General features: G+C 31.6%; 1 protein-coding gene across 1 annotated transcript in view; it reads right to left on the minus strand.

The window, feature by feature from the left end:
* Positions 1-666: 666 nt before the first annotated feature.
* Positions 667-21587, minus strand: part of Syngr (synaptogyrin) — a 35888-nt gene continuing 14967 nt past the window's right edge. Inside the window, exons 3-4 of the mRNA XM_035364505.2 lie at positions 20349-20488; positions 667-6385 (exon numbers count right to left, since the gene is read on the minus strand). Of these exons, the coding sequence (XP_035220396.1) occupies positions 6164-6385; positions 20349-20488 (362 nt within the window). The 3' untranslated portion in view covers positions 667-6163. The remainder of the gene's footprint in view (positions 6386-20348; positions 20489-21587) is intronic.

A 21587-nucleotide genomic window follows, 5' to 3' on the forward strand; every position in this document is an offset into this window, starting at 1 on the left:
AATAACCAGGACAATATTATCCAAGATGCTTGTATCTTCTTCTTCACAGCTCAACAACTACTCAGGAAGATATTTGATTCAACAGATTTTAACCACCCCATTTTAACAAAGTTATAGTAATCACAAATGCTCATGATTTATCAAGTTTTTAATTAACATTAATTTAAGTACATTCTCAGTCAATCTACAGTGACCTTAATAAAAACTGAATCAGCAATGAATTCTACCCCTAAAATCTTTTGAAATTACCTTTGGTATATTCTGCTATGACAAACATTGATATGTTCATTAGAAAATTTAAAAACTAATGTAGAATAGTAACTCATTTTCCCTTCCCACCTTTATCCATATTTCAAGGGGTAAAACTATAAATGATGAAATTAAATCTTAACAATCCTTTTCTTTAACTTTCCAAAGTGACAGTAAGCATAGAACTTATAATCAGAAACAATCTACAACAGAAATGGAATTCTTGAATAAGGGGGGGGATAACCAACCAATAACCAATCAATAATAAAATCTACTGATTTCATAATTAGTTTTTCAGATAAGTAAATGACTGAAACTTATTTTAGTTTTAATCAGTATATCAATATAGCTAATCAGCAGCACTGGTCACTGGACAAATTATTTTGTAGGTATAATGCATAAAATATGAAAAAAAAATTAAACATTTTTGATAGAACTTTATTTCTGACTAGATATGATACATCACAGTGGTTTGGCTAAGTACATTGACTAAGCAAAATGAATTTTAAGCTACATATTAAAGAAGATAGAAAATTCAGGCCAACACTTCATGCAGTTAAACATTTGGTAACTAAAGGTTTGCCATACAGATGATAAGACATGAAACTGTAGCATAATTTATCAAAAAAGTAAACCACAGATAAATAAACAAATTAAAAAGCAAAATATAAAATATCTCTAAAAGTGAAAAATGTATTGTACAGGAAGAGGACAATTTGCAAAAATATGCAATAGATGCACATCTAGGCATAAAAATATGATATTTATCCCTTTCACAATTGTGACAATTTTCCTCAGTTACCACACAACAATCTGAATAAAACAGTAGTCAAGTGAAAATTTGTAGCACAGAAAAACAGGACAGAAAGAATTTGATTTATAATGTGAAGTTCATTTTTGTACAAATATACCGTAAAAAGACTGAAGTGATCAGACAAGACAGTCCTTTTATAACTGTACATACATAGACTACACAAAAAAAGTGGGGAGCACATTAGTGTATAAAATATAATTTAAAATTTCAATATTGACAGTCAAATAATACAATCACAACCTACAATCATATAATTTCACACATGAAATATGATGTACAGTAAAACAGTAAAAACTAATTAAATATATGTATAACAGCTTCATGTTCATCCTTCAATGTTAATGATTTTATAAATATACATATTGTGTATAACAGAGTTATTTTTTGCAGTGTTATATACCAAGCCTACATACTAATTGTTGATAAGTATTTGGGCAATGAAAGAGTGTTAAAAAACTTATAATAAACAGATTTTGCAATTTAATATACAATATTCAGTGATTATAAAGTTACTTCAGACTCTTTTTTTAAATTACATAGATCTTTCTGCATAAAGCAATTCACAAAATATGAAGAAACTAATATTTTAAAATTGACAATGATTAATTGCTTCAGCTGAAATTATATTATGTATACAATAAGTGATTCAAGCTTTCCCTCAGACAAATTTCTACCAGTTGTACACCTTCATAAGTAATTTTTCATCCATTTTTATGAAAAGGGTTGATTGTGAAACATATTTTATGAAACTTACCTTGATTGTGAGATTTCATTTAAAAATGCAAGCACAATAACTACATAGTAAAAAAAAAAAAAAAATCAGTTTAAACCATTCAAATGGAAATTAAGTTTAATAATAAATTCTACTTTTTAAAAATTATTCTAATAGTCTAGCAAAATGATATACCCTCAGAGAAAATAGGCTCATATAGATAAAAAAGGAATGCTGCAATATATGTTTTAAAAAAAAAAAAGATAAAGTCAATTGCCATTCTTGTTACTTGATTTACTGTACATCTCTACATAAAATTGTAATTTCAAAGCAAGCAAGAGGCAAGAACATCTACACTGTTTTCCATAAAATGTATTATTTTCATAAAAATATATACTGGGAGGATTTACTGGTCACTTATATTTTACAGTCTTCACCTTTTCACAAAGATGCAATACTACACAAGGAATAAAATTAAATACAAATAACAAGTAGTTTCAAAGAAATATTTCTAATAAAAATATGTATCAACTGAATCCCCTACATATACTGATACTGAATAAATACTTCAAATATACATTTTATTGCAAATTCGAATTTATCAGACAGTATGGAACGGTGACTTACATGCATAATTTTCATCTAATTAACATGAATACTTTGGTAGGTAAAAGCAAACAAGATTTTGCAATGACAAGTATTTCTGAAAATTTTAATACTCAAAATATATTTTAACATTCTAAATAATTGCTAAAGAAATACTGCACGCATTAAGACATGTAAGTAGGCTGCACATATGTAATTATATGAATAAGCACATGCATTAACACATGATCATATATTTTTTAATAATACATTTATAATGTTACTTGTGTTCATTGTTAAATTACATCTAATCTATAACTATCTGCAGCCTAAACATTATGGTACTACCAATTTTTGGGGGTAATCAAGTACAGAACATATGGTTACATATAAAAGGGAGAATCTGTTCAGTTTGGAGATAAGCCGGTGAAATTATTTGCCTTTGTTAACCACTACACATACTTCTTTCATGACAGCACACATACACACACTAAAAATTGATGTAATTAAATATACAATTTTAATCCTGAAATTTAAAAATTAAACCAAAATATCACTGTAATAGAAACATAACGAATTATGAAATAATACTTAGCTAGGATTATTCGGCTGAACTTTAGCACTCATTATCAGCTTTGTTGATAAAACACACACATTTTTGTTCTTTAGAGAGAAGGGTTTAGTGTATAACAGGTTTCCAGAGTGGTTAACAGAAGCATAATTTAAAGAGCTTTATAAACAGTGCCATAAAACATTACTTTTTTTAACAGCACACAAACTTATTTAGTTCATAATATACAAGAAGACACAGAATAATGAAGTTCCTGCACTGGGAAAATAACAATCCTATTGTACTTTTTTATATATATTTCTGCAAGACAGATATATTCAGGGTTGCCTATTATTGCCACTGCAGATTTCAATATCCTAGGTGCTAGATATCTGCAAAATCCTACTTAACTAGGTCTTGCTATGATATAAGAACAGTGTTTCCCATTTTGAACATTTCAGGTAAAAGGGTATAGTAACTAAAATATATGATGCAAATTAACTGAAAAATTGCCTGTTTTAATTTAAGATGCCTTTGTCTTCTATATTTTTAAAACAGAGAAAAGTATACAGTTGCAGAGAGCCTACTATTTACAAAACTATAAAATAAATAAATTCATAAAAAGAAATGATTACATTCATCATTTCATTAGGTATACTTACTTTAGATATTGAGGCAAATTAACTAAATTTTTAACAAACAATATATATAATTTTTACCCACTATTGCCTTGCTAATGTTCCACATAAATATAATATAGGAAGGATAATTCTAAAACCTATCAAAAAAGCATAACTTGAAAAGAATACTGAAATTTTCCTCAAGACTGCAAAAGAAATTTCTTATATCTATGAAATTTTAAATATGAGAGTTTAAATGCAAAATGCATATCAAGTCAAATTTTTAAGCAAATTTCACAATATGTATGTATGCATATATACATATATACAGCGAAACTAGCCTCAAAACCTTCAAGCAGCCCTAAATATACATATTTAAGCATAAAGAATTTATGACACATTTCCTCAAAATGATTAATCCAATTTGAACAGAAATTTATCTGTATGATGAACTTTTTTTCAATTATTCCATTTTGATTTTAATTTGCAAGTAGAAATTAACCATAGAAATATACAACTCATATTAACAATTTTAAAAAAAATTTGAAACAATCACTTAAATAACCTCAAATGATCTGACCTGCTGACTTAACACAGAATTTGCAAATAAAATAATACTACCACTGATTGCCATAAAAACACATTTTTGCTACATTTTGCTTTACAGTATATAATACTTTATGCAATATTTCACAAATTTGTCACAGATAAAAAATAAATGAATGAATATACAGTGAACAATAAAAAGTACAATAATGCATTTCAGATACAATTTATAATCAAAATCTGGCTTTCTTTAGTAAACCAATAAATCACAAAGCATTAATTCATATGGAATTATAAATACTATGGCACTACATTTGGAACTTAAAATTTCGCTCAATTTTAAAATTCATCTCAAAGATAAAAAGAAATCAGAATCAAGAATATATATATATATATATAAGTGAAGGCCCGATTTTAACTTAATCATTTTATGCTAAAGCTTAATAATGAAAGTGTACTCAGTTATCTCAAAAATGGATAATTAATTGACTATATTTCCATTCACAAGCTGTGCATGGTGAATGAAATATTAAGTTCCAAACAACTTATCCCCGATATTTTTACTCATAACAAAACTCAGGATAATGTGTGCTCTATTAACACAGAATTATGGAAAATTCATCACTGCTTTCAATACTTAATGTGACAATGTAAATGCTCATGAAACATTCATTTCAGCAGGGCTGGCAAAAGAGGCTAAAATAATCATTTATTTTTGTACTAAATTAGCCAAATATCTCCTATTTATATCTAATTTCAATGGCTTTTATATAATTAAAAAAATTAATGAAAAAGTATGCAACTAATTCAATTTTTGTCATTAGTAAATATCACAATAGGATGCCATTGTTATAAAGAAGAAAAGGTAGTGCAATTACAATTTAAAAGTTTTTTTAACAATTTTTTATCCATTTAAATAAAATGCAATATGATTTAACAACTTAAAAGTATTTAAAAAATGAATCTAGGCAGAAGACAGAAATGATACAGAAATGAGTGATGTTTTGAAGCTCTATATATCCTTTTAGAAAGGATTTCATCAGTGTAAGTAATGGTTGCCCTGTTAATCATTTGAATAAGTTGTGTAAGGAGTATGATCGCATAAACATACACCTATACAGACACACAGAAGCATAGCTACTTTTTAAACAGTTTTTTAATCAGTATAAAAAGTCACAAAAGCTTTTAATTTAAAAAATAATAATTAAAATCATCATTGTACTCATCAAATTTCTCTCAATATGCCAAAAAAGGAACAATTTTGTACATAAAAAAATAAGACACCAAATGTCAAAAGAAAATGATTACTTGATTTTTTTATTCTTAGGATTCAAAATCATATTGTTGCAGGGTTTAATTCCCTTTAAAATTATCATTCTTTTCCTCTCTTCTTCTAATATTCTTGAAATACCTTTTAGCAGGATATTTTTTACTATAAATATCTCAAAATAAGTAATACTGATTAACAAAGCAATGAGTTCAATGAATACATTTAACATAATCAAAAATATTAATAAACTTAAAAAAGGAAGGAGTTAGCCTGAAATAGATCAACTACAAATAATTTCATTGAAAGCAAATCAAAGTGCACTTAACTGATGAATATGAATCAATATTATTTACTGCTAAACCACTGACTGTTTGAGACTTAGTATAAAATGTTTCAATTTAACAGTTTAAGGTACTTGCATTATTAATTCTGAAATTCTCATCTGTTCAAAACAGAACTTTAAATGTAGCTATGCCACTGCCCTAAGCATACATATGTAAGCATGCTCATCAATAAAAATAAAAAAAAGTTTTGATCAAACCTTATAAAAAATCTCATTTGCCTGCTCTGCACACAAGTGTCAAAACAGATCAAGAATTGAACTATCTTTCCTTTCTAAATCATTGGGCAACCCAGCATGCTAACACCCACATTTTCAAAAAGGACTCAAAAAACTTTTTATCACCGCTCAAGGAGTACAGTAGTAGTAATGGAACAATGCACATCATTGTACATAAACATGTGGAGCTCTCTAATCCCTCTTTCACCTACAAACGACTCAACGAGTAGATTATATGTATTAGCGATGGAATGCACATTAATAAGCTGGCTGTTGGAAACCAGGCCCACCTGGGGCCATATCTTTTTGGTTTGAGGAGAAAGGAGGCTCTTGGTAACCCTCATTCATTTCCGGTCCATCAGGATAACTGGTGTAAGGGGCACCACCAGGCATACTTGCATCTCCTTCAAAACCACTGGTCATGAATGCAGTATCTGCACCCTGGCGATAACGAGTGAAAGCAAAAAATATGCAACCAGCCTGCAAATAAATTTATACATTGAAGGAGCTGTTACATATGTTTATAATGAGGTAAAAATATAAATAACTGTTATTTTACACATACATGCCTATATATAATTTTATTATATAAGAGCATTTCTACATAAAATAACAAAAACTAAGGTGGAAAATACAGTAGTATCATATTTGCATAATATAACAGTAACTACAATACTGATAAAGCAGTATACATGGCTCAATAGAAAATACAATTTTTTAAGTATCATTAACTCATTGATAAAAGTAAGATTTGCACAATTCTAACATTGATTATTTCATAGTAACAAGTTTAACTACAAGAAATGTACTAAGAGGAGACTTTTTACAGTATCTATCAAGTAAAGTAGACAGCATATGCAGAAAATGGTAAAGAAGCAAAAGGTACAAAATGTTATTGATTAAAACAAAATCTTTTTCCATAAATATATAAAGTAATTATTGTCTGTAAGTTTTTTTAAAAAAATATTTTTCTTAATATTGCTGTTTTCTGCTTGAGAACTGCTGGCTGTTAGTCCCATTAAAAATTTATCCAATGTGATTTATTTCAGTTTATGTTTTAAAATGTTCCTAAATCCTGATATGATGTAGGCATCATAAATATTTATACTGCGGCTTATTACTAGTTTACTATTGATAATGTGATCAATCGAAACTTTCCATTTTGCAGATCTATAACTAGAAACATCCTCCCCTTAAAGACACTCTAAAACCATTTTCCCCCTTTTTTTGCTGCCCTAGAAGTTGTTCCAGTTCTTCCCAGCCGAGCTTATTTTTGTGGTTTTCTTGCAACTCTTCTACATGTCTTCACTCTTAACTTCAAAGCCCAAGTTTCCAATTTTTTGCCTAAAGATAGAATATCATCGGTAGCAAAAACTTTATCAGTGTTATAGTATTCATAGTTTCTGCCTCGAACACAATCTGGCCATAATGTTCTCCATGCTGAATTCATGAAACTGTTAGTCACTTGCTGCCAGGCTTTCTCCGCCAGTGTCTTTTAACCCTTTAAGCGGTCAATTTTTTTACCAGAATTGCTCCCAAAAAAAGCATATTTTTTTATTGCATATAATTAAAGTACCATACTTAATAGAATAAGAATAATAAGAGTTTTTAATGTTTTTTTTCACTTTTAATGGTTTTACAACATTTTTTATTTTACAATTTTGGAAAACAAAACCCCCCTAAATGTTTGCTTTTTTCAAGTACATTTTGCATACAGTGAAGAATGGTTTACAATTTCTATAAAAATTTCTTTCATACTTACTGTGAATTTTGAAGTTTATATTTTTCCAAACAGTTCAGAAGTCTTTTTGTGTATGGTATAATTTGAAGCATGGTGTAATGCAGAGTCCTACGTCGCAATCAGGGCAGAAATACCTTGTTTCTTTTCGTATTCTTTTTCCATTCTCATTTCTTTTAGAACAGCACACTGCGCATTGTCTTGCAGGTCTCATTTTCTTATCTGTGGGAGCAATTATTTCCAAAAAATGTCTCTCTGTCAATCTCAGAGGATTAGGCTCCGAACCTGGTTGTCCACGTGGGAAATTTTGTCCCAAATGATATGTTTCAATTATACGGTCAACGAGATCAAGTCTAAATTCCAGTTGTGTACGTTTTCCTCCATTTTTACGGTAGACAACATATGAGTTCCATACAGCAATATCAAAAATGTGGGAAAAAAATCTTTCTGTAACATTTTTTGCCCCTTTTCTTGATAATTTCAAAACTCTTCAAATTTTGGTCCATGCGGTCTACTCCTTCCATAGTATTATTATAGTCCATAACAATTTTCGGTTTTTCTTTCATATCAGAGCGGACTTGAATTTGTTCCATTTCAGTATTGTGAATTGTGGAAAGTAATGAAACTTTTTTTTTTATCCATCCACTTCATCACAGTAACTTTTCCTCTCTGAAAACCTATAATCTCTCCTTTTTTCAATTTTCTTTTCTGCATTTCTTTTGGGACTTCTTTTCTCTTGAGGTTTAATGTGCCATATGTGTCCGTTCGACATGAAACTAGTTTGTCTGCTAATTCTGGCGAAGAATAATAATTGTCTATTGTAAGACAGTATCCTTTATGAAGCAAAGGCTCCATCATTGTCAGGACAATTTGTGATGAAAAGCAAAGTTTAGAATATTCAGGTTTCAGAATTGTGTCTTTACCTGTATATATTATTATTGACCAGACATAAACAGAATTGGATTCGCACAACATAAAACATTTTACTCCAAATCTAGCTCTTTTGAGTGGAATAAATTGTTTCCATCCTAGTCGTCCTTTGAATAGCATAAGGCTCTCATCCATTGTTACATCTCGCTCTGGTGTCACCGTTTCACTAAATTTCTTATTGAGATGTTTTACAACTGGCCAAACTTTAACTAATTTTGGGCATTCGTGATTTTCTTTGTCAAATGCTGCATTATCAGAAAAATGCAAGTAACATTGCAAAAGACAGAATCGACGATTAGACATTATTTTAGAGAAAAAAGATGTATTAGTCGAATATCTTTTGCTCCAATAATGATCAATTCCAGGTTTCTTTACAATTCCTTGAAGTATATTCAGAGCGAAAAATACATGCAACTCGTTCACAGTTGTCTCTTCCCAAAATTTACTCTTTGAGAATTGTTTTGCAACACTCGATTGGATGCACTGTTTAGCATATTTATTTGTCTCTTCCACAATTTTACTCATGAGTGAAGAATCAATGAATGTTTCATAAAATTCTAAAACATCAGAAGTGTCGTCAAATTGTGTGTGCACAGAAGGAATACCAGTAAATTTAAATCGAGGACACGGAACAGGTGGATTTTTCACATCAACCTCGGTAAAAATCCTTGCAGAACACAAATCTTCATCAGAGCTGAGCTCACTGCATGATTCATCTGAGGAATAATCCAAATAATTAGATGAAATATCTGTATCTGTATCAGAATGTAGTTCATCATCTAACAAGAAAGTATTTTCGTCGTTTATTCCATCCATAACTTCCATAAGAAAAGACAAGGTTTTAAATTCACAAGCGTTGAATACAGTAGAACAAAAATTTCAAAGAAAAATCCCCCCTTTCCCGCTACAAAGAAAAACCCGGATGAAAAGCATTTCAGTTACATGGACAAGTCACGCCATCTGTCGAAAAATATTAATACTAAATAGTATCTTTACAATATTGAAAAATACGGGCAAACCAGAAAAGGAAAGGAGAAAATATCTATGCCCGTATGCCGTACGGGCAAACTGGTTGAGGCCAATTTCGGGTAGCACGTACACCGTACGGGCAAACTGCTTAAGGGGTTAAACAGTGGAAAATATTAAAAGGACATTTTCAGAAGTCTCGAAATGTTAATTCCGTTAAAGAGATTACCTAAAAATGCTTTTGAAAAGTGCTTTGGTATATAACTTCTTCAAATTTGAAACAATCTGATGGTCCAAGGGCTGTATTAGAAAAAGTCATATTAAAGACAGGAATTTCACTGTGATAAAATATAACTTTTCAACCAACTCATTTACAGAAGGGCCAGGTGCAATGTCTATCCCCACATAGGTTTATGTGATTACCACAATTCCTAGATGGCTATCTGCCTAAGGGAAGAGATGCCTTTATGGAGGACCTTCTAAGTGAAACTGGCTCATATACATGTTACACATTGGGAAAACCACGAAAACGCCCATGCAGCCAGCCCGTTCACGGGATTTGAACCTCGGACCGAACTACCAGTGTTCAACGACTTTACCCCTCAGCCGCTGGTGGGCTGCCAAACCTGGGGGTTACATCACTAATGCACTGTGCATACAGTAAAATCATGTTCCACAAAGTTAACTTTCTGTAAGAAAAATATGTTAACACATTCACTACCAATCATGTACTGGCACGTGGATTGACGTTATTGCTGAAGAGCCAATCACGCTCAGCAGCGTAGTGTGGAGTGATGTCTCAGGTGCCAGTCATGCCTTGGTACAGGAAATGCAACGTCTCCTTGTTTATTTTCAAGTTCAATCAGCTTTACGTTTTGAATATGCATGCTAGCATTGGCGTAGAGTGAAGGTGAGGATCTAGTTGTAAATGCATGTGGTTTGGAATGGAAACAAAGTTTCATTTCATGCAAAGCTCATACATGAATAAGATTCTGAAATATATAGTTTGCAATAATATCATGGTAACTATCTTATACTAAATTCATTTGTAATGTATATATTTATTTGCGATATAGTTTCATACAAAAATAATGCATATTGCTACTTATTTTGATTCATTTTAAAATGCCATGCACTAGCACATAATGCGGCATTGCAGAAATAATTTTAAGTGTTTTATCTCCAGTGCCGATCAGGTGCTGGTGCATAGTCATAAAATTCTATACTTAAAGGCTTGGTAATCGATGTGGTACACATAATAACCTTTTATTACCTCTTTTAAATCATATTTTTCATAGTAAGTAAATCGGTATATGGGTACAATCTACTTTTACGACACAGTATATTCTATCAACACAACCTCATGATTAGCAGCGAAAATGTTAAGCATAATTTAGATAAGAAAGTAAGTATAACTTTAATCAAAAGGAAAAAATGAAAGAAATGTTAATTAAGATCTTCATTATTATTTAATAAGCATGTGATAAAATTATTTATTTAAAGTTTATGATTTTTCCTTAGGACAATGACTAACACAACTTTTTAAAAGTTTTGCAGTACAGAATGCATTATTTCTCAATGCCTAAATTGATTTTGGCTTTTATTTGGGTCAATCTCCAACGCAAATTCAAACAGTTCCCATGCCTTCTTTTAACAATTTTATTAATTTCATGTAAATGAAGCTATATCTTACTCTTATTAATTTAAGGTGCTTTATCTTTCTTTTCATGTCCACTATCCTCTGGTGTTAAAAAATATCCAGTTCTTCATTCATTATTTCTTGATTGTCAATTCTTGATTAATTATTTGATTTAGGCTTCAGAAAGTTCTTTGCTGCCAATTACTGTTGCAATTTTCTGCTTCTTCTTCCTTTAACTCTTCTTTTTTATGATTTCTTTAAATTCATTTTCATTTGATGAAAAAATGAAACAAATGTTACAGCCCTTTAAAACTGTTGATAACTTCTGGCCATGGCTGATGAATGAACACTGAAGTGCATATAAATAAAATTCTAGCATTGGACGAATTAAAAAAAATTAAAATAATGCATATATGTGAAACCATGTTTGGCAAGGGTTCTCTGTACTTATTTAGGAAGAAATCCCTCCACTTTTAACTATTTAAAGTCACTAAAATCCTGCACTAACTCTTCTGCAGCTTTTTGGTTCATACTCGCTGCTCTCCAATGCCTAATTACTTTATATATGCTACTTCTTAAATTTCTCAAATCAACATCTGCTAGCTTTGAAAATATCAGCATTAGCAGTTCTGTCTGAGGTACTATTTTACCAGGTTATTATACACTTGCCAAGTCACCTGTCATCATACCTCACCAGGTTACTTGTTTACCAGGTCATCATATACTTGTCTCACAAACTATGCCTTCACAACAAGCTAATATTTGCTCATCTATCCATATAAGCAGCAATTTCTCCACGTTCTTCAATTGTCTGCGATATATATTTTGTGCCTTTCAATTGTTTGTCATTTTTCTTGTAACATCAGCTTCTTTGATTGCATCCTTATTTTTCGTAATAGTGCTTATGGTTGATTTTAGCATATGTAACTCAGCAATTGGAGACATGTACACCATATTTGTATTTACCTATAATTTCTTTCTTGATCTCTACCATGATTCTAGTCATTAATTTTTTTTTTTTTTTTTTTTTTTGAAATTTTGCTACTATCATTATAATTCTTTGACTGCATAATATCTTATTTAACTACTAATTATTAAAAAAAAATTAAATGTGAGCTAGAGCAGAGATTTACACTGCGCACAAAAAAGGGGGGGCAGTTCGATATCTCCCCTTCTACTGGGCCGATTGACGAAATTAAAATTGCTTTTTTCATGTCTCGAAAGTTCGACTTTATAGGTATTTTGACACAAAATGGACTTTTTATGAAATAACATACCAATTTTTTTACATATTTCCATTCTACGACACAAATTAAGCCAAACTACCAAGTTTTGTAAAAACTGCACAAGTTTTTAATAAATTAGCTCTCAAAATTTTAGCTCCTCAATGTTAATTGAGTTTGGTATATATTTATTAATCTCTTTCTCTTTTTTTTTATTAAACCTATTTGATTCTTTCTTTCACATTTCAAAATTCAGGTTCATTCCAAATAAAATTCACCCATTTTTTACGATTTATTTTTAAATAACTACTAAAATTTTTTTTAAAAGAATTTTGAATTACAATCTATAAAACTTTTACCATCATCTTAAAGTAGACGTATTTCTAAGCATACCTGCAAAAAATTACAGTTTTTTATTCAAAATTTCCATAGATATATGTGAATTTATATGAAATATGAAAACATGAATTGAAGATATATGAAAATTTGGCATATTTGTTGAAAGTGATAAAATATCAAATGTGGTTTAGACACTTCGCTAAAATTATTTGAAATTAAGAATGATGTTACTTTTTTTCCGCTCATGCACAATGCAAAAAGGTAGGAATGGTGGTGGTGGTGTATTGAGAATACAGCAAAGCACACTAGGACTATCTGCCAAAGAGAAGGGATGCCTTCGTGGAGGACTTTCTAAGGGGGACTGGCTCGTATACACGTTACACATGGGGAAAACCATGAAAACGCCCATGCAGCCAGCCCGTTTGCGGGATTCGAACCTCGGACCGAACTACCAGTGTTCAGCAATTTTACTGCTCGGCTGCTGCTGGGCCAAAAAAGGTAGGAACGAAGTGCCCTTTTTTCTGCTCTGGCATAAAGGAAGGGAAAGGAAAATTGGTTGCCATACATTAAAAAGCGCGCTAAGTGCAAACTGAAAAAATTGCGCCAATATAAATTTCTGAATTTCTCCATAAATTTTGCACTAAATTTTAGAAAATTTAATATCTAGGCATAACTTGAGTCTTAGAATCAAAATATGGAAAAAAATTGGTATGTTATTTCAGAAAATGTCCGATTTTGTGTCAAATTACCCATGTTAGAACAATGCTATATACTAGTCAAAAGTCGTTAATCCGGACTCGTCGGGACTTCGGCGATTCCGGATTATCGATTTTTCCGGATTATAGATCATCAGTTTAAATCTGGTAAAATGGCATGCAGAAATTATAAGAAGTACAATTATGATTTAAAGGGTATCAAAATTTACAAAAAAAAAAAAAAGCTTAATATTTATTTGTTTACTTTATTAAACATTTCTTTCAATGTAAGTTGTTTAAGTTGCTTCGTTTTTTATGTTATAATACATTCTCTTTAATTCTATAAACAGACATAATTTCTTGTTCAGTTAAAAAGTTCCGCTGTTCAAGTGATATAATTGCTGTGTCGAGAATACCGACTAATTTGTCAATCGCAATTTTTTCGTTTTCAATAACCTCTGTCACTTTCTTCGCTATCGGAAGCGAATTATAATGACGAGGCATTTGATTTAAATCATATCAAAGACGAGATGAAATACTACATTGAGTAAGCAATTATAAGCCAAATAAAATAAAAACATCTGCCCTTAAGATAAGGATAGTGCTGACAGATCAACTTCCAATTCCAATTCAATGCACGCCGCCGCCGCGTTAAAGATAAACAAAGTTTAGATAAACAAACGTTAAAGTTTAGATAAACTTTATCCATTTTTTGCAGCAATTCCACTTTTTGTTTAATGGACTCCAAAAGATACTTTCGCTTTGTATATCCTTTACATATTAGTAAATATATATCGGAAATTCTATTTGACATAATCGAAAGTTCAAGCTTACTTTTATAAAATTGCTCTAACAGTCTGCAAAAAATAATAATCCGGATCCAATTCGAAGATTAAGGAACAATGCAATCTGCAACATTAACTGAAATAGATAATTAGATAATTTTAGCTTAGCTTATCCCGTCCGTTATACATTAAACGCGCATTCGTAAACGTATTTTGCGCACGCGCACACGCAAATTAGCAGCAGTGAAGGTCTTACGCGCATGCGGCAACGCGATGCATGCGCAGAAAGTTTGTAGCTTTGAGGTCCGGATTATAGATTATTCCGGATTATGGGTGTCCGAATTAACGACTTTTGACTGTATAAATCTAATATATATCCTAAATCGCGCTTTCGAGACATAAAAAACACAATTTGAATTTTGTGAATCGGCCCAGTAGAATGGGAGATATACAAACTTTTTTTTTTGGTGCAGTGTACATTATTTAACAGAAAGTCACACAGCAACTGGCAATTTCCCACTGACATTTCTGCCCTACAATATTTATATGCAAACATTTTTGCTATGTCATTCTTTTACATGAATCTCTCATATTGCTTGACTTTTTGCATCACTGTTTGAGTATCATCCAGTACCATCTGTTGCTCACTTACTTGCTTGTATCTTGAGACATTGTTCAACATTCAAGATATTTTTCGATCCAAGGATTCAATGTAATTTGAACATCAAACTCAAAACTGAATAAAAAGAATATTGGGACTTATTAGAATGCAGAGCATTATTTCAGGAAAAAATTCCATCTGCTGCTGAAGTATTTTACTGCTATGTTAAAGAAGATTTATTATAATAAGTGCTCAGGTATGTTGTAGAATTACCGTGGTAAAAGAAGTATTGCTACTGAAATGATAATGCATGATTTTTAGCTTAAAATAAAAGTATTAAAATATTTATACATTAAAGTGTCCCCTCACAAAAATTAAATTTAAATTTACTTAATAATAATGAATTAAAATTTACTTAATACAAATAGATAAGAAATACAAAATTTTTGGAAGATATACATATTTCGATAATAGTCCAGTTTTTATCAGCACATTAAACTGCAGTTTTTACAGTTAAACTGCATTTTTTACAGTTAAATTTGACTAACTTTACAAAGATTGCAGCAGCAGTAACCAAGCAGTAAAGACTATTGCTAATTTATTTAAGCTTTATTTACCTGAAAGTACAGGATATCTAAAACTGACTTAAGTGAATATTTGTAGAAACAGATGTAACAAGGGCTATTCAGAAAGTAAGGAACGTTTCCATCTTACGTCGCTAGGTGCACACCGATCACGTATATTTTGGTGTCTGTGTGCTCGGCATCTCAGTCGCCGTCCAGCCATCACAACGGGAACATTTCCACGCTGCCCATTTTTTTGATATTCTAATTTAAAATGTGCGCTGCAATTAAAAATCCCGCCAGTTGTGATGTGCGGTCTGTAATACGGTTTTTGTTGGCAAAAAACTTAAAAACCTATGGAAATTCATCGGCAAGTGTGTGAACTGTATGGAAACAACGTAATAAATGAAAGTTCAATCTGGAAATGGTGCATTCAGTTTAAAAGTGGCCGAAATAACGTTCACGATGAAGAGAAGATTGGACACCCTAGCATTGTGACTGACGAACTGGTTGCCAAAGTAGATGAAAAGATTCATGAAAACTGCCGTTTCACAATAACGGAGCTTGCTTAGTTTTCCACAAGTTTCACAGACTTTGTTGTTTGAAATTGTTACACAAAAGCTAGGCTACCGCAAATTTTGTGGAAGATGGGTGCCGAAATTGCTTACAGACCACCACAAAGGTCAGCGAATGGGGGATAGCTTCGACATTTCTGGAGGCCTACGACAGACATGGTGATTCATTACTGGATCGAACCGTAACTGGTGATGAGACGCTGGTGAGACACATGAATTGAGACAAAATTACAGTCCATGCAGTGGGGGCAAACAAGTTCCTCCAAAAGACCAAGAAAATGTTTGCAAACCAAAGAAGATTATAGCGACTGTGTTTTGGGATAGGCAAGGTGTGCTTCTGATTGATTTTCTCGAACATGATGCCACAATAAACTCTGATCAGTATTGTCAAACTCTGTACAACCTTAGGAGAGCAGTTAAAAAAAAGTGCCGAGTAAAGTTGACTTCCCAAATTTTGTTTTTGCACGACAACGCCCGACCTCACACAGCAAACCGCACTCAAGAACTCCTTAATTCATTCAAATGGGAGGTTTTCCCTCATCCGCCCTATAGTCCCAATCTTCAACCTAGTGATTTTCACTTGTTTCCAAGAATGAAAAACTGGCTAGCAACACAGCGTTTTGATGACAACAAGGAGCTACGGGTGCGCGTCACTGAGTGGCTGAGATCACAGGCAGGAGAATTCTATGACGAAGGAATTTCAAAACTTGTTCACTGCTATGATAAGTGCCTCAATTTGTTTGGTGACTATGTAGAAAAGTAGTATTTTAGCCATGCTTTCTGATGTATATAATAAATTTTTTTCTTGTATTTAGTTTCTTTTTAATTCCAAAATGTTCCTTACTTTCTGAATAGCTTATGTAGAATATATATATACATATGATAAAATATATATGAATCAAAATTATAATTTATAAACTAATGGTAAAACTAATTCTCCCTCTCTGTTCTAAAAATCGTAATAACTTCTCTATATTGCGTCATTTCTAGATTGCTTCCATATTGCATAACTACACACTTCAGCTTCACTCTCTACCCTGCTACGATGTAATTTCACTTTCTATCGTAATAATATCAAAAATGTAAATATTCCATGATTAGGCATGACTAGAGTGTTAAGTGATTGTGGCCACAAAAGTCAGTTGCAAATAAAAATGGAATTAAAACTGCTTCGACTGCCAAGTTTCTTAGATATTCCGAACACAACATGTTAGCACACTACACAATCAGAATGCTTCCTCTTCAGTATACCATCTACATGCTTCATCGTCAGTATTTTTCTGCGTTTCTACGTCTCAGTGTTCCCACATCAGTACTTCTAAATTTTGCTTTATTACATATATATATATATATATATATATATATATATATATATATATAAACTAAGTGTTTTTTTTTTAAATCCAGTTCTGAATGAATTTTATAATTAAACACATATGACAGTTTAAAATACTTTATAATAACAAGTTTGACAATGTAAATATTTTATTTCACATAACATTTATAGTGCTTAATGTATTCTACATTGAAACTCAAGACCTAAATTCTGCACCAAATTTCTGAGATACAAGACAGTTTTCCAACAATGAAGCTCAAGTCCAGATACTTAAATAGAAGCTCTTAAGCTAAAGCTGTATGCTCTTTACTGCTAGATGTGGGCTTCTATCAACTGTCACTTCTATCAGCCACTGGTGGGCCATCTGTTTATCTTCTGTTATATTAACTAACTGGCATTAGCTTTGGGTTATGAACTTGCGCACAAAGTACTGTTATAATGCTTAAGTAAGTAATCATCTGTGACCTAAGAATGAGTTAATTAATTTTTTACATTATTTCCTAAGGGAAAAATTATTTTAGTTAATAAGCATTTTGGTTGAGGAATAGGGCTTTATGAACAAATTAAGTTTGTGAACCGAGATTTTGTCATGTTATGTTGTGCTGCAAATATGTAATAAATTATATGGTAAAATTTTATCAGTTGATCTGATTAACATATATCCCATGAAAGCTATCTGCTAAGGGAAGGATGCGTTTAAAATTCACATTATACATGATGAAAACATGAACTACACTGTGCATAAAACACAGTGTGTAAAAGAAAACTGTGCATACAGTTTAGTCTAGATGGATTAATGATGGAAAAGTAAATAGTCATGAAAGACCAGGTCCATCTAGATGTACTACAGAATGCACAGATCGATGCATACGAAGAGAAGCAGTGGTGGACTCCCATTTGACTACTAAGAACATTTTACGGAATGTGTAGGGAGCCTTGAATACTCCAATATCTGGGAGAACAGTTTTCCAACAGCTGATTGAAAGCATCTTGCACACAAGCTGCACTTTGCAAAGACAGGCAGCCATTAACATCAAACCACTGATGCAAAAGAAGTGTCTTCAGCGAGCCATTTGCATATCTGAATGGCACAATGTGATATTCAGCTATAAGTCTCGGTTTTGTTTGTCTGATGATAATCACCGGTTAACTGTATAGCACCAACGGGGACATAGAGCCAATCTGATTACTATTGTTGAACGCCACACTGCATGTCAACGTAGCATAATGGTTTGTGATGCAATCAGTCATGACAACAGGTCATTTCTATTACACATCCCAGGCACAATGACCGCATGACAACACATTGATGAGGTGCAGCAGCCAGTTGTGCTATCTTACCTTCAGTGGCTGCAAAACGGTGTTTTCCAACAGGACTATGCGACACCACATTTATTAGCCAACAAGCCTTGCAGAATGTCCTATAGCTTCCTTGGCCTGCGATGTTACCTAATATTTTGTCAATTGAGCATATCTGGGTCATTTTTTTTTTGTCTGCTTGCCCCAGCTGTTATTGGAGGACTAACTTTGCAGAAGGGTTCAGAGCATATGACTTCCATCCCTCAGGATACTATCCCTACACTACATCTGTACTTCATGGTGGTTGCAGTTTGCATCTCCACAAGGGGTGATCATACATCTTACTGATTCGAGATGAACCATATAAATTTAATCTTCTATAAACTGCATCACTTATTTACATATGTATGCTTTATCTGTGTATCAATTGATATTACATTCTACCCAAACTCTCATGGTTCACTCTTTTGTTGGGCAGTGTATAAGATTCTGCAACGCACACAGCTGCATAAGAATACATACAGAGTTACACTTGCACATTACAACAATCTCAGGAAATTATACATCTCAGTTATCTGTTTCAGTTGAGTTAGTAACAAATTTCACAAAGCCCTGCCTTAGGCAGAAACTAAACTGGTGGCATTAAATATCAGAAATGGAATTATTATTCAAGGCAAAGCATATGAATATTATATGTGAAACATGATACTTTCTCTCACAGTGGACACTTTCTAATAGATAAGCTGAATTATATTTACATTTCCCAAAGGAGTAAAACCTAAAACAGTTAAAATTAATCCAATCTGAATTAGCAGTTTTAGCTAATTAGTTTCAGCTAATTAAATTAATTTTAGCTAATTAGCTGCTAATTCAATCTAAATTAGCAGTTTTAGCCACTAAATTAGCAGTTCGTTATTTACTAGCCTCATTAATGCCACAATGTAAAGCTAATAAATATTTAGTACCAACATTCTGATGAAATTAGAATGCCATGTTTTTCCCAACATACATAGGAAAATATATATTAGAATACTCATATTTAATAGAAATGACTAAGAAAACAATTTAATAAAAACTGAATGATAAATTCAATAAAAATTGCAGTTGTAATGAAATGAAAATTCCCCATTAATAATACACTATATTTAGAAATTACTTGACATATAAATTAACATATAATTTAAATATTTTAAATACCAAAACAGTCTATTCCATTAATTTAAATATTTCAAAGACCCCAGCAGTCTATAACGTTACTTGAAAGTCTAATTTAAATATTCATCTTTCCAATTAACATACTTAATGCTACATCGAGATCAAAAGAGATCGGCCTTTAACCAAGCACAGTAGGCTTGCCATGTTAAATACATTTAGGGAACTGAAGTGGGAACTTATTTAAGGAAAAAAATAAGTTAGGTTTAAGGGAAGGAAAATAAACCTTTTACCTATTAGCTAATTCAACACATTATAATGTAGAATCTTATTTTATAACAAAGGAGCAAAATCAATCAAATGATAACTAAATAAAAGAACATGCAAAAACTATACCAACTAATCATTTTAGTCCACAGTGGTTAAATTCAATAACCAAATTATTCCCTCTGTCCCCTTGAATGGAAAATATTACTTTCTTCCTTTTGAAATGAGTCTAAATTATTAACAATTTCATTTTCATGACATTCTCAATTCTCACGTAGAAAGGGAAATAACTGAGTAAGTGAGAAAAATTACTGAACATATTTTAAAGTACTTACCCAGACAAAAATTGAAAAGAAACTGAAGGCAATAGCACCCCTCAAGTTGTTTACACCATATCCATGCTTGGGATAAGGGGCTTTTCTCCAAGAATCACTTAAGTAACAAAATGTTACAAACCAAAAGAAAGCCATAGCAGCTGAAACAAAATGGAAGTTAGTTTCACACAAAATAACTTAAACACATGGAAAGACATGAAAGAAAATGCATCATAGTTTTTAGATTAAAAGGAAATATACTGTTTTTAAAAACAAATTTGCTTCTTTTCTGTTGATTTCACTTGGTTAACAGATTTCTCCCTTTTACAATGTGGTACAAACTTAAATTTTATTCATCAATGAGAATTTTGTTAGCAAAATCCTACAAAGAAAAGTGTGCAATACAGAAATATTCTTAAATTTGAAACCAATGCAAGATATGTATTGATTATGAAGACGTGAACAGATTAACAGCTACTGTTAAATGCCATTTAACCCCTAATCCTTTAAAATTCTGCCCATAACAAACAATGATTTTTTAACATGATTAAAATAGAATTTACATAAATTAAATGCAAGAAGAAAAGTTAAATTCTACTTATAGTTATCATATTTCATATCCTTCATTTTAATCAATTACTTAAATAAAGGAGTAGAACTGGTACATATTATTACTGGTAACCACCTTGGTGGAGATTGGCGATTTTTTACAGAAGTAAAAAATGATTCGGTTAAGTTTTGGATTGAAACTCTCAATGGATATGGTTAACTAAAGAACTGTTATGTGCATGGTTGCCAGAGTTGGGCGATTACTACTAAGGTGATTGCGAAAATACGCAAGTATCCATAGAATTAATAGGAATGCATCAAATCTTATATTTAAATTTGTAATATTTACCAATAATAAGAAAACACAACATTTCATTTTGCATCAGAATAAGATATAGATATACATCATATTAAAAATTATTTATGATGAATTTTATTTTTGATTTTATACCTGGCATTTTTACATGTAAAAAGGGAATACAACATCTTGCAAAAATTTTGACATACAAAGTAAATACAAATAATATTTGGTACTTTCTGATTAGCCAAATCCCCCTCTCCTCCAAAAAAGTATTCATGTTGCCAAAATAGTTATGTGGCAACCCATGATGTCCTCAGAAAATTTGTAGCGCACTGCACATATGGGAATTGCACATGCCTATTTTGGCCAGTGCACAATGCCAATAGGGAATTTGTGCCATTCTCTTAATG

This window comes from Stegodyphus dumicola, chromosome 9 (assembly GCF_044657685.1).
Source record: "Stegodyphus dumicola isolate Sdum_Otavi_A_Nest chromosome 9, ASM4465768v1".
In the NCBI taxonomy this organism is placed as follows: Eukaryota; Metazoa; Arthropoda; class Arachnida; order Araneae; family Eresidae; genus Stegodyphus; species Stegodyphus dumicola.